This window comes from Ranitomeya imitator, chromosome 5 (genome assembly GCF_032444005.1).
Source record: "Ranitomeya imitator isolate aRanImi1 chromosome 5, aRanImi1.pri, whole genome shotgun sequence".
Lineage (NCBI taxonomy): Eukaryota > Metazoa > Chordata > Amphibia > Anura > Dendrobatidae > Ranitomeya > Ranitomeya imitator.
Window position 1 is genome coordinate 634,760,581 of NC_091286.1, and position 14,415 is coordinate 634,774,995.

Genomic DNA, 14,415 nt, shown 5'->3' on the forward strand with positions numbered 1-14,415 from the left:
ACTGTGTGAATTATGTGATGGGGGCCCATTTTATTACATTCTTGGAGAACACGCTTAATTTGCACTTGACTAAGCTGGGAGGAATGAAAAGAATAGCTGCTGTTGTGTCTCCCAAACACAGCATTCAGAGTGACTGATTCTTCATGGCTTAATTCGTGCGCGCACGCAGACGGACAGACAGACGAGAGGTGTTCAGTAAATAAACTACCCTAGCATGCTCTGTTCATTGTTAGATTACGATTTATTTCTTCTAATATCAAAATCTTTCTTCTCGGCTTACTGGGGAATGTATGCTTATGATACAGCTTTTCTGTCAGTTGAGACACAGGTCTCGGGGGTTGTGTCTCTTTAGAGTGCAGCCAGTCCAGAGACAAGATTAGGATGGGCTGCTGTTTGAATTAAGTAATCGGGGCCTTTATATTACATTCTAGGAGTACCACTTTAATTAGCACTTGACTGAAGTGGAAGGAGTAAGAGGAGACTAGCTGATGTGGTGTCTCCCATACACATAGTAATTACTGCTCTTCATTACTTAGCACACACAGTGACAGCAGCCATATGGAGGACAATATTCAGGAGTACTGAGCTGGGTGGATGGAAATCCAGCCCTGGGCTTGCAGTAAAGAACTTTTCTGCCTCTACTTGTTTTCTCGCTCTGCTACTCCTCTCCCTCTCCATAAAGAATAAGAAGAGATGTAAGGCCTCTTTCACACTTCCGTTTTTTTTTACTATCAGTCACAACCGGTCAAAATGTTAAAAAGACGGATCCTGTGCCGATTGTAAAAAAACGGATGCACTGGAGCCATTTTTTTGACGGTTTCAGTGCATCCTAGAAGGCTATCTGCACATGTTGTGTATGCGTCTTTGCCGTGGTTTTTCGCTGCGAAAACGCATACACAACCCATGATAAATATAATAAAAAAAATAAAAAATCGTGATATTCTTACCTTATGGCGTCCCGCGCTGCCCCTGCAGCCTTCACTATGCTCGCGATGCTCCGTTCCCAGTGATGCATAGCGAGACAATGACCTGTGATGACGTAGTGGTATCGCGAGACCACTACATCATCAAGTCATTTTGCTATGCATCACTCACTGGGAACCGGAGCTAACGGCAGCATCGCGAACATCAAGAAGGCTGCGGGGGGCGCGCGGGACGCCGGAAGGTAAGAATACAACGTTTATTTTTCTTTATTATTTTTAACATTATATCTTTTTACTATTGATGCTGCATAGGCAGCATCAATAGTAAAGAGAGAGTGAAAGAAAATCTCCCTGATGGGAAATTCTTCCACGCATGCTCAGTTTCAAAAGACAGAACCCGTCGCTGGATTCCTGCTTTTCACAGTCAGCGACGGATCCAGCGTCCATAGGCTTCCATTATAGCCAACGACGGACAGCGCAGGATCCGTCGCTGAGTGATTTTCCGACGTACATAAAAAACATTCCTCTGTGTGTTGTCTCCGCCCGACGGACAGCAACGGATCCAGCAGAAACATTTGCAGGGAGTGGAGGAAGAAGTGGCTCACAAGTGAAGAAAAAAAGCAGAATTCAATTATATATATCTTATCACAGAATTTATGGTGTTCATCCACACTTTTGATTTATTTAAAGAAAGTTGAAAGCATAGTTTGGCTTTAAGGTTTTCAGTACAGGTGGAACCATCTTCCATATTACCCATACCCAGTACTGTCTGCAAAGCAAAAGCTGAGGCATCTGAGGAACAATGACAAGATATTCACTAGGGATCCCCGGACACGGACCTGACTTTTTCGGTCCCAGCAGGCACTTGTAGCGATTTATAAAGCATTGCTCATTCCTTTCATACTTATTACAAAACCGACAATGAATGAAGCGATGGAGGAGATTACCCAACAGGTCCCAGCTCTACCGTGGTATCCCCGTGAGCCTGGAAGTGATGCAATGCTAAAGAAAGAGGCTTTTGTTTCCCTGCTCATTTCTACTTTGCAAGTGGTACAGACTGCAATAACAGAAGTGACTGCGATCATTACTATTCTGAGAGACAATTAATTCTCAATTGTCATGCAGATTAGCCGAGTATATTGCCAGCGCCATCGCCTTTAACGATCCGCACTTAATAAAGACACATCTGGTTGCTACAGTAACAGAGCGCGGGGCGCCCACAGTGTAGATACATTCTAATGCCGTATCGGCGGAGGTGACAGCAGGAATATTATCCCTTGCACTATGTCTTTCACTTCACGACACGGGGGAATTTTATACAGTGAGCGTGGAACATGCTCTTCTGACGGCACAATGAACAGAAACAACTTGGCTGAACCTTTTGAACTCCTATTAATGAGAGTTCCATCACTGGGGTCTTCGGAGGTCAATCGACCACCAGAGTCTGCGACCAGGAGCAGAAAGAGAGAATCATAAATGACATATTATGCAAAATGTAATGCAGTATAATGGCGCCAATGCGGGAGGCGAGTTTATCAGGCCTTAGGCTACAAGTCTGCAGTCATATGGAGTGACTGCAGACCTGTGAGTCTTCAGAGTGCGTGCTGTGAGGATTCTCCAATGCAGACATCGGGAGCGGGCAGTCCTATGAACAAAAGTATGTGATTTGCATACTTCCAGCCACATTCTGACCGTGTCCGTCCTCACTAGCATTGAGTGAGGCCGGGCACGTCTAGTCGGGATGTGACTGAATGTACACAAATCACATGCTGCCGGCACCGGATATTCCTCACAATGCGCACGCTCCACACAGTGAGGATTCACAAGTCTGCAGTCACAGAGAGTGACTGCAGACTTGTACCCCAAGCCGGACAACCCCTTTAAATCCAATGAGGGAGGTGAGATTACATTATTTTTATTTAACATGGTGAACTACAGCATTTAAAGAGTTAGTCCAAAACTCTTTAAGAGAAAGATACTGTTATAGCTTCCTATTTCCATATCCTTTTTACTGTTCTATTTAAAAAAAAAAAAAAAAAAAATTTTATATATATATATATATATATATATATATATATATATATATATATATATATATATATATATATATATATATATATATATATATATATATATATATATATATATATATATATATATATATATATATATAATTTTTTTTTTTTTTTTTAGACTGAAGAGTCCCCTGAATATCTGCAAAAAACCAGCAAGCAAGAAAAGAAAGTGCATGCTGCAGGAAGGCAGGGAAGCCCTGATATTCGCCTAATATGACAAATTATAGACTTGCTTATGAATGATGAACCTATTTGCGATATTTACACTTTTTATTTTTGTTCGTGTAACCAAATTCAACACCCCCCGAATGAACCCGCTCCCCCACGGACGCCACTTTAAAAGGAATTTTACCAATAACTGCTGGTATTAGCTAGCAGGAATCAATTACTGAGGTTTTTTTCTACAACATCCAACAACAAAGATGCGAGGTTTCGACAGGTGAACAATTTGCTTCCGAGATAACAGAGGTGGAATATGAAAACGTGCTGTGATCAGGTGGCGGAGAAGCGGCGAGATAATGTCCTCTGCTGCTCATCGCGCCAACTGGAAATCAGCGAAATTATTCTGAGAAGCAGCGATGACGGACGCTCGGGCAAATGGAGTCATTTTTGTCATTAAGGGCGGAGATTTGTATCTAAAATCTGAATTCAGCCCAAATACCTCCCTCCCAGTTATGGGGGTTGTTAAATAGGGTCCTCGGACCAAAAATCAGCGGTCGCCAATGGACTGCCACTTACAATATAGGGGTATCTCACCCTAAATTTGGATTATAGGACCTCATTAAGACATACCGTGAATCGCACACCCATTAGAGTTCATAGGGCTGTGCACAAATCCGCTTTTGAGGTCTGAAAGTGCTTAATAAAAAATAACGGAGACATGGATTTTTGATCAACTAATCAAATGGATAGGTCTTTGTAAAACAAAGAAGAAAAAAAAAAAAAACATACGGATAGTAAAAATTGGACCAAAAAACGGTATGCATGTTAAAAAAGCCTGTTTTTTTTCGTAAGCAAGAAAAAATAAGATACCAGATAACGAACATGATAAATAGTGAAGTACCGGTATATATGCAACTAAATACCTGTTAGCACATAATATGAGCCCGAGGACCGAGACCAAGCACTGCGGAAATATCCGGGCTCTGTGCACACTCTGCTATGGTCGTGCTATGGTCGACCCCACTTGGCTACACTCAGGAGAGATGCTGTCGAGCTAAAGTGCTGCGTTTGCTACGTCGTGCCTGAATATATCTCGGCAGCTGTCAAGCGACAGATTTCACTGGCCGCAGGTGAAGATAATCTATACTAGAGTGGAAAGGGTCAATCACATGAAAGCAGAATGGTGTGGTGCATACTGATATACTCCCAGCACATCGACCACCACTAATCCGCACCAGAACCTAAAATATATTATTAGTTCCCGGAATTTAAAGGTTATGGACAATTTGATAAGGTAAAAAAAAATGATTATTTAGAGATGTTAGTAGTTAATTCATAAAGATGCAATATGTTTCAATCTACAATCTTCATTCCTTCAAATGCTTAAATAGTTTGCAGCCAAAAGCAAGTTTCACATTTTCCTCTTGTGGGAGTGACTCTCCCGGTAATATAGGTTGGATGTGAGGTCTGTGTGTATCTAGAGAGTCCAGCACTGCACTCATTTCCTCTTCATCGGCTTTCCTTCTCATCTTCAGCCTGTTCTATGTGCTCTCTAGTGATGAGCAAACGTGCTGGGATGAGGTGTTATCTGAGCATGCTCAGGTGATAACAGAGTGACTTTGGCGTGCTCGAAAAATATGCGTGAGTCCCCGCGCCGGCATGGATTGCCTGTTTGTTAGGTAATCAATGCATGTGTTGCAACTGTCAAACAGCAGTGAGACAAGCCGGCACGGGGACTCAAACATATTATTCAAACACGCCGATGTCTCTCTGTTAGATCCAGAGCATGCTCAGATAACACCTTATCCCAGTACATTAGGTCATCACTAGAGTTGAGCGAATTTGTTCATCGAATCTGAATTTGTCATATTATCATCACTAGTCCGCCATATTCATGAGCTTCGGATATGACCATCCCCACCACTGATTCACAGCTTTCTGATTATGCAGATAGTACACAGAAATTGGCCAATCAGTGGTGTGGATGGGGTTATACAGACTCAGCATTCAGAGAACTGCTAGATCCTCACCCATCCCCTGCAGACTGCGAGCCCTCGCGGGCAGGGCCCTCCCTCCTTATGTACCTGTGTGCCTTGTTTTTTGCTCATGTTTAATGTATTTGTCTATATTTGCTCCGTATTCACATGCAAAGCGCCATGGATTAAATGGCGCTATAAAAATGTATTAAGATAATAATAATCTGCTGCAGATAAAACTGTGACTTTATCAATAAGACAGCAATCTGCCCAGTAAGAGACATCACTAGAATCAGGGTCAGTTTGGATAGCAAAAACCTGGTGGCAGATTCCCTTTAAGCCATCAGCCATGTTGTAGCACAGCTCAGCTCTGCTATACATGAAGGGGAGAACATAGTAAAGCTCTGAAGATCCTGATGAACCACTAATGAAATGTGACGTGTTTAAACAGTAATGGATATTGATCAATTTTGGGGTTATAGTCACTACATTCAAAATTAGGAAAGGTCACCTCATCCATGGAAATAGGAATGTCCATTTTCTATCTATTCATCTCGGGGGTGCACCTCTGTTCGAAGGGTCAGAATGCCAGACGAATCAATTCTAAGTGCCACAAAAAATTTAAAGGGGTAGGGGTATTTACATGAATACATAACCAGAACCACCATCAGTACATAAATACATCACCAGAACTAAGTTTTGAGTACTTGAGGAGGATTTGGAGAGATTCTGCTCCGTTATTGTGTAGGTGTGAACGTATAGTAACTTACACTGAGTTTTTGTAGAACAAATCCTCTTCATGATCCCAAAAATCAAGTTTTGAGAATTTTTATCTTTTAACATAGCCATGAATTAGGTTTTTAATTGGTACACATGTAAGAAGTACAGAACTACTGACAGCACATGTGACGCACTTAGAGCTTAAACCTGCAAGTCCCATGACTCCAGTTTCTCTCTCCTGACTTATGTCTGCTCCACTGTCTTCCTAATAAGACGTGACATTTAATTCAGTAGGACTGGAAAACCCTGGAGGAAACGTCATATGATCAGAGACGTTTCCCAACCTCGGACTGTTATCAGGATACATATAGTCACCGATCCGTACAGTGAGGGATCACACAGCAGCTCCTGGCGAATCCCGATGGGGCGCACACTGTGAGGATTCACAGGTCTGCAGTCACATAGAGGAGTGCAGACATGGACCCCAAGCCGCGACAACCGCTTTAACCACCCACTCCATTTATAACCTAAAATAAATAAATAAATAAATAATTGTAATCTAATTTTTCAACTTTTTTATTCTTGTCAAAAGTTATTGGATAAAAACTACACAGGAAAATAGCATTCAGCAAAACAAATAGATTTTCAACGAAAAGGGTCTGTCGATAGACAACCCGATCAGCAAAATGTGCGAGGCCAAAACATTTTTTCCTTGAAATATTTTGTAAGCAGAAAACGGAAATTGAATACGTAGACATCTAAAAAGAAGAAAGCTGAAAGTCACCCCCTCTCAAAAAAATATAATATATACATACATACACACTGCTCAAAAAATAAAGGGAACACTAAAATCCCACATCCTAGATATCTCTGAATGAAATATTCCAGCTATAAATCTTTATTCATTACATAGTAGAATGTGTTGAGAACCATAAAACCTAAAAATGATCAACGTAAATCACAACTAATATCCCACGGAGGTCTGGAGTTGGAATGATGCTCAAAATCAAAGTGGAAAATGAAGTTACAGGCTGATCCAACTTCAGTGGAAATGCCTCAAGACAAGGAAATGACGCTCAGTAGAGTGTGTGTGGCCTCCACGTGCCTGTTTGACCTCCCTACAACGCCTGGGCATGCTCCTGATGAGGAGGCGGATGGTCTCCTGAGGGATCTCCTACCAGACCTGGACTAAAGCATCCGCCAACTCCTGGACAGTCTGTGGTGCAACGTGAAGTTGGTGGATGGTGCGAGACATGATGTCCCAGATGTGTTCAATCGGATTCAGGTCTGGGGAACGGGCGGATCAGTCCAGCTTCAATGCCTTCATCTTGCAGGAACTGCTGACACACTCCAGCCACATGAGGTCTGGCATTGTCCTGCATTAGGAGGAACCCAGGGCCAAACGCACCAGCATATGGTCTCACAAGGGGTCTGAGGATCTCATCTCGGTACCTAATGGCAGTCAGGCTACCTCTGGCGAGCACAAGGAGGACTGTGCGGCCCTCCAAAGAAATGCCACCCCACACCGCTACTGACCCACTGCCTAACCAGTCATGCTGAAGGATGTTGCAGGCAGCAGATCGCTCTTCACGGCGTCTTCAGACTCTGTCATGTCTGTCACATGTGCTCAGTGTGAACGTGCTTTCATCTGTGAAGAGCACGGGGCACCAGTGGAAATTTGCCAATTCTGGTGTTCTGTGGCAAATGCCAATCGTCCTGCACGGTGTTGGACTGTGAGCACAACCCCCATCTGTGGACGTCGGGCACTCAGACCATCCTCATGGAGTCTGTTTCTAACCATTTGTGCAGACACATGCACATTTGTGGCCTGCTGGAGGTCATTTTGGAAAGTTCTAGTAGTGCTCCTCCTGTTCCCCTTTGCCCAAAGGCTGAGGTAGCGGTCCTGCTGCTGGGTTGTTGCCCTCCTACAGCCCCCTCCACGTCTCCTGGTGTACTGGCCTGTCTCCTGGTAGTGCCTCCAGCCTCTGGACACTACGCTGACAGACACAGCAAACCTTCTTGCCACAGCTCACATTGATGTGCCATCCTGGGTGAGCTGCACTACCTGAGCCACTTGTGTGGGTTGTTGAGTCCGTCTCACGCTACCACGAGTGTGAAAGCACAACCAACATTCAAAAGTGACCAAAACATCAGCCAGAAAGCATTTGTACTGAGATGTGGTCTGTAGTCCCCACCGGCAGAACCACTCCTTTATTGAGGGTGTTTTGATAATTAAAAATGTTGCCCACTTTGCCTTTTATAGCTGCTGCGTTTCGCTGTCTATTACTGGCTGTAGAATTAGATATCTGAGAAGCTATCAGCGAGCGTTTACACTGGGAATTTGTAAATCGTGTCTTTTTCCGAGCTCCTCTCTGCTGATTTATGTCAGAATGAAAGCTACAGACTCAAACTTCCTTCAGAAGGAGCTCACTGACTTACTCCTAGTTAACTCATTCAGCAGCCAGCAATCAGCAGAGAAACAAAGGAACTTGTAAAAGGCAAATGATGCCACATTTGTACTGAAACCCAAATGCAAAAATGTATTTTTCCTTTTAGCTTAAAATATATGTATTTATGTAAAAAAGAAATATATATCATTATCTTTTAAATAATACATTTTCTTCAGATTCATTTCAGGGATTTTCTTTTAATTGAGCAGGAAGAGCAAAATGCTGATTATTCACTAAGCGACGGTAAATTACAGATAACCTCCCCGGCAGCACAAAGCTTTCTTCTGTACATCAGTCCTAGTAATTATCCCAACATCAATATTGCTTCAGAATAGAAAATGCCTGAATCAGATCTCATGGAGTATATAATCAAAGCAGAAAATGGATTTTGCAGGAACGGTGAGAGTGCAGATTAAGTGGGATTACACATAAAGAAAAAGGTCAGAGTGAGAGGTGACCACAATGCTGCCAGACATGGAGAGCGATAGGCAGAAGCAGGAATTAAAATGATGAACGCATTACTTCTAGTTTTTTTTATTAGTATTAAAATATATATACTTTTTTTATTTTATTTATTTTCCCCCAGCAGCACAGAGCTCGGCTGTACCCAGCAGCACAGAGCTCGGCTGTACCCCAGCAGCACAGAGCTCGGCTGTACCCCAGCAGCACAGAGCTCGGCTGTACCCCAGCAGCACAGAGCTCGGCTGTACCCCAGCAGCACAGAGCTCGGCTGTACCCCAGCAGCACAGAGCTCGGCTGTACCCCAGCAGCACAGAGCTCTGCTGTACCCCAGCAGCACAGAGCACAGCTGTACCCAAGCAGCACAGAGCTCGGCTGTACCCCAGCAGCACAGAGCTCGGCTGTACCCCAGCAGCACAGAGCTCGGCTGTACCCCAGCAGCACAGAGCTCGGCTGTACCCCAGCAGCACAGAGCTCGGCTGTACCCCAGCAGCACAGAGCTCGGCTGTACCCCAGCAGCACAGAGCTCGGCTGTACCCCAGCAGCACAGAGCTCGGCTGTACCCCAGCAGCACAGAGCTCGGCTGTACCCCAGCAGCACAGAGCTCGGCTGTACCCCAGCAGCACAGAGCTCGGCTGTACCCCAGCAGCACAGAGCTCGGCTGTACCCCAGCAGCACAGAGCTCGGCTGTACCCCAGCAGCACAGAGCTCGGCTGTACCCCAGCAGCACAGAGCTCGGCTGTCCCCAACAGCACAGAGCTCGGCTGTACCCCAGCAGCACAGAGCTCGGCTGTACCCCAGCAGCACAGAGCTCGGCTGTACCCCAGCAGCACAGAGTTCAGCTTTCCCCAGCAGCACAGAGCTCGGCTGTACCCAGCAGCACAGAGCTCGGCTTTCCCCAGCAGCACAGAGCTCGGCTGTACCCCAGCAGCACAGAGCTCGGCTGTTCCCAGCAGCACAGAGCTCGGCTTTCCCCAGCAGCACAGAGCTCGGCTGTACCCCAGCAGCACAGAGCTCGGCTTTCCCCAGCAGCACAGAGCTCGGCTTTCCCCAGCAGCACAGAGCTCGGCTGTTCCCAGCAGCACAGAGCTCGGCTGTAGCCCAGCAGCACAGAGCTCGGCTTTCCCCAGAAAGATTAACAATCTCCGTAAGCTGGGCTTTATGGGAATATCAAGTTGGGGTATGTAGGCCCCAGGTGCCAAGAGGAATGCTTTCACAGGGTTGTAAGATTTAAAAAAAAAAAAAAAAAAAAAAAAAAGTATCACCAATCCACAAGAAAGGTGATAATTTGTTGATAGGTGGGGGTCTGACTGTTTGGACCTGCAATGATAAAGGCGGAGTTTTACCCCCATTAGAATGGAGCGGCGATGTGTATGCTCCTCAGCTACTCCATTTATTCCCTACGGGGCTGCCGAGCGTAGGATAAAAATTCTCACCCATCAGCAAGTTACCACTTATATCCCAGATAGCGGATAGTCTGTTTTAATTGATCAACCCCTTTAACCGCCGATTAGAAATTGACCACGGCATTAAGTAATTCAACGTCTGAGATCACTGCTGACAGAGGCAGGTGAAGGCTGTGTAACACAGCCAGCATCTGCATTGTATGGAAAGGGCAGATTTTACAATACAAAATGGTGTAAAGTCAGTCAACCAAAATGTGGAAGAAAATTAGACAAAGTTTTCTACAGATATACCACATGTATTGTCCGGTACAAGTGATAAATTCAGAGCATCTTCATCCTCTCTAGTATAGGAATACAAAAGGCTACATATTAGACAGGGTTATTAAATCTGCACCACTGAGCTCTACCCTTCAACTGGACTGGGGAACCAAAAGACCACCCATGGGTGAAGTGAGAGGACATTTACAGCCCATGGCTGTATTTCCATCTCTTTCTGTCTCGGCTTCTGTAATGAATGGTGGACACTGAATCACCATTACACGTGAGGGAGGATAACACAACCTCTCCACAACGAGAGCTAATTATCTAAACTGCACAAAACGCTCCCTGAGAGGAAAGTCTATTCTGGCTGAAAATTACTCGCATTTTCTCTCACATGACGGATGGTTTGAAGACAATTACTGCACACTTTATATAAAGCAAAAATGGCCGAAAACACAAGAGCCGGAACGGCAAATTACAGAAAATGACTGAATAGACGAGGACAAAAACAAATGCATAATTACCGGTCCATCACCTCTCCTCAGAAGTAATACAGAAGGAAAAGCGCAATGTTTGGCGCAGTTAGGGCGCCCTTACCTTGCCTCCGGGAGCAAGATGGCGTATTTATGAGGCGGCGTAGTCTCAGGGAAGTTAGAGAGAATGGCCAGGCGGTGAGGGAGCAGATCCGATCCGTGGAAGGTAAAGAGAAGATCCAAAGCTTGGACGTTGCTTTCCTGCAATGAGAAGAAATTGGGAATGATTTCTGGGGTTTGTACAAAGTCAATTATTTTATGGTTCTTCATTGAGCCAAAGATCGAGTTCTCCACCCAAGTGCACGAGGATGTGGAGAAGGGCCCCAATAAACCACTCCACGTCCCTCCGGCCCAGGAAGCCCCCGCGAGTGAGAGTATGGGATCAGTACCTCCCCTCACGAAACTTAGGGAGGAGCTCAGTCTAGATTGGATCTAGAATCTCCTGAGGAAGAGTCTGGAGATTACAAGGAGTCAAACCGTTCCCCCCTACCCGGATCACTCGGGAGCCAGGGCGGTGGAGTCGGTAAGACAAACCTCCGACTGACGCCTAAATTTCCATGACACCGACTCGACCAAAATGGGCTCCGACTCCTCAGCCCTGTCAGGAGCTGCAACCTGAAACGTCCGTGGGACAAGGACACGAGTGAAAAGAGCAATGCACAGTGACACCAATTAAAATACATCGTGGAGGATTGTTCAGTGTAAAACTGACTGGAACATATGTCGCGAAACTTACAACTGCCCTCATCTTAGGTCCAGAAGACCTGGAATAAGGGCGCGTGCCTTCAAAGTAAGGAAGACCTAAGTGCTGTGCAAATGTGCTCACACCATGTGAGATTAGGCACCACAGGACTGGAAAACCTCAATCAATGGGTAACTTCAGCAATTTCTTGCGTTGTCCACGTTTGGGAATATTTTTTGTTCTCCTTAAATGCATGAATTTGGGGCTAAAAAACCATTTCTGCAACTGGGCTTCATAGCATATATTTTTTCCCTTCTATAAGCTCTTTGTTGTGCTGGCTGCAGAATGAGTTAACTGAGAATTGATCAGTGAGCTCGTTCTGATAATTTGATGAGATCTTTTATCTGCCTTTTTCGAAGCTGCTCTCTTCTGATTTATGACCACAGACCACATCAAAGTAGAATGTGCAGGGAATTAAGGAGATTTTAAAAGCCAAATGGTGCAAAATTTTTAATGAAAACCAGTTGCAAAAAAAAAAAAAGACCCAAAAAGGTGAACAACTAGGGGCTTAACGATCACTGTTGCAAAGGGTGCGACTGCAACCGGGTCCGTGCATGAGGGGGGCCCGCCAATGACAATCCAGTTTTCAGCTGACCTCATGTCCTCGGATGCAGATTCATCTGAGATGTACTGCGGCTCAGAGAACCACCGGCTACTTGCACCATAATAGCTATATGCGGCCTATCAGAGGATGGCAGCGGAGTGCTTATTGCAGGCGACATCACTTCCATATGCCGCCCGCCCCCCTGTAACAGAAGTGGGGAGGAAAAGGAGACTACTCACCGCAGGGGCGAGGAAAGGCAAGAAGAATCGCTAACTTTTTATGTTTAAATGTGAGGAAACAGCAGGGAAGGAGAACATTATTACAGAATGGGGGACATAGCTACAGTTATTACAGGATAGGTTCCAGGATGAGGACATTATTACAGGACCGAGTACATTATTACTAGACGAAGGATATTATTACAGGGTAGGAGACAGTATTAAAAGATGGGGAACATTACGAAAGAAAAGGTTCCAGGAAGAAGGACATTATTATAGGATGGGTCCAGGATGGGGACATTACTACAGGATAGGTTCCAAAATGGGGGCATTATTACAGGTTAGGTTCCAGAATGGGGGCATTATTACAGGATAGGTTCCAGGATGGGGGCATTATTACAGGATAGGGACATTAGTACAGGATAGGTTCCAGGATGGGGACATTATTATAGGATAGGTTCCAGGACAGGGACATTATTATAGGATAGTTCCAGGATGGGGACATTATTACAGGACTGGGTACATTATTACTAGACTAAGGTTAATATTACACAATGGGGGACATTATTACAGGATAGGTGCCATGACAAGGGACATTATTACATGACAAAGGACATTATTACAGGGGGCCCATAGATCTGACCAACATTTTGGTGGGGGGAAACAGTTTAAATATTGCCCTTGGATCCAGAGGATCTAGTTACGCCACTGTGCAACACCCCGCATATATATTCTGTAGCAAACCTAAAACTTCACCTAAATTCTGACGCCTTATAGACATTCCGGTCAATGCAGCGCAATCCTTTCCACCCTCGGTCACATTTTATTCATCTATATTTAATATTAAAGTTCTGGCTCCTACAGATTATGTGACTGCAATTATAGAGCTACGGAATAAAACAAACCACAACAAAGAGGCACAAACCCAGAGAGATCCTGCGGCCGTAGCGTCTCCGCATATTAGAAATAAGAGGCAGCTGGGTAATAACACTTGTCACCGTGCCCGGCTACGCGCTGGTTAGATAGGATTACTTAATTGTGAATTAGTATTGACAGGATCATCCCGCCGTACAGAGATCAGAGCGCTGGGCCTTACCGCCGCGTTAACTAACGGAATCCCATTATAAATGATAATGGGGGTGAAAGGCGGCGCGCTCACAGAGGAATCAATTGTTGTGACTTGGTAGCATTACCCGAGCATATGTTCTCGCTGACAGCACAATATTCTGGTTCCTAAACTTCTTGAAGAAGTCGGCGTCGTATCTCTTCTCCGCTGCCTGAGGCCCCCCGAGGATCTCCTTCAGGACAAAGAAGCAGATGTTTGAGAAATCCTCCAAAACATGATCTAACGGAGCAGATTATGAACGGATAATTCCCATCTATTTATTAGCCGCGACGCCGCAGCAAGGTACCGAGCGATAGGATTCAGGGCAATCTGGATTAAAAATGCTTATGGCATATCCAATTTATTACAAGATATGGCGGTTTTACACTTGAGTCACCATTTAAGAAGGTTTAAAAAATATATATATAAATACACATTTTTTACTTTTATTTTTTACTAAAAATACAAAAAATAAAAAATAATTAAAAGGCCATTTCCATCTTAACAATCACATTCATTCATTCATGAAGCAGGAAGTAGAAAACGAAGAAGGGTGTGGGCGAGTTCCGACTACACAGGCATGGTTTTGCGGTCTGTTACCATGGAGACAGGAGCACCAACAACCCTTCATCTAATAAAGGATAGGTGAAAAATGTGTAATTGATGAATGCCTAACCCCCCCCCCCAGCTAACTCAGCCAATAACAAGAATAGGGGGTCCGGTGTTCCCCGTGTAAACGGATCAGCAGTGTACATGTGTGACCACCATTCAATCCACTTTAACAGAACCGAGCTGCAGTACTAGAAGCAACCAATGGACAGGTGTGGCGCTGTCCTAAGAA

At 44.7% G+C, this 14,415-nt stretch overlaps 1 protein-coding gene across 1 annotated transcript in view; it reads right to left on the reverse strand.

Annotated features, from left to right (window-relative positions):
- The window catches only part of NBAS (NBAS subunit of NRZ tethering complex), an 854,371-nt gene that overhangs the window by 688,876 nt on the left and 151,080 nt on the right, over positions 1 to 14,415 (reverse strand). The window contains exons 20-21 of the mRNA XM_069728113.1: positions 13,663 to 13,767; positions 11,030 to 11,166 (exon numbers count right to left, since the gene is read on the reverse strand). Of these exons, the coding sequence (XP_069584214.1) occupies positions 11,030 to 11,166; positions 13,663 to 13,767 (242 nt within the window). The remainder of the gene's footprint in view (positions 1 to 11,029; positions 11,167 to 13,662; positions 13,768 to 14,415) is intronic.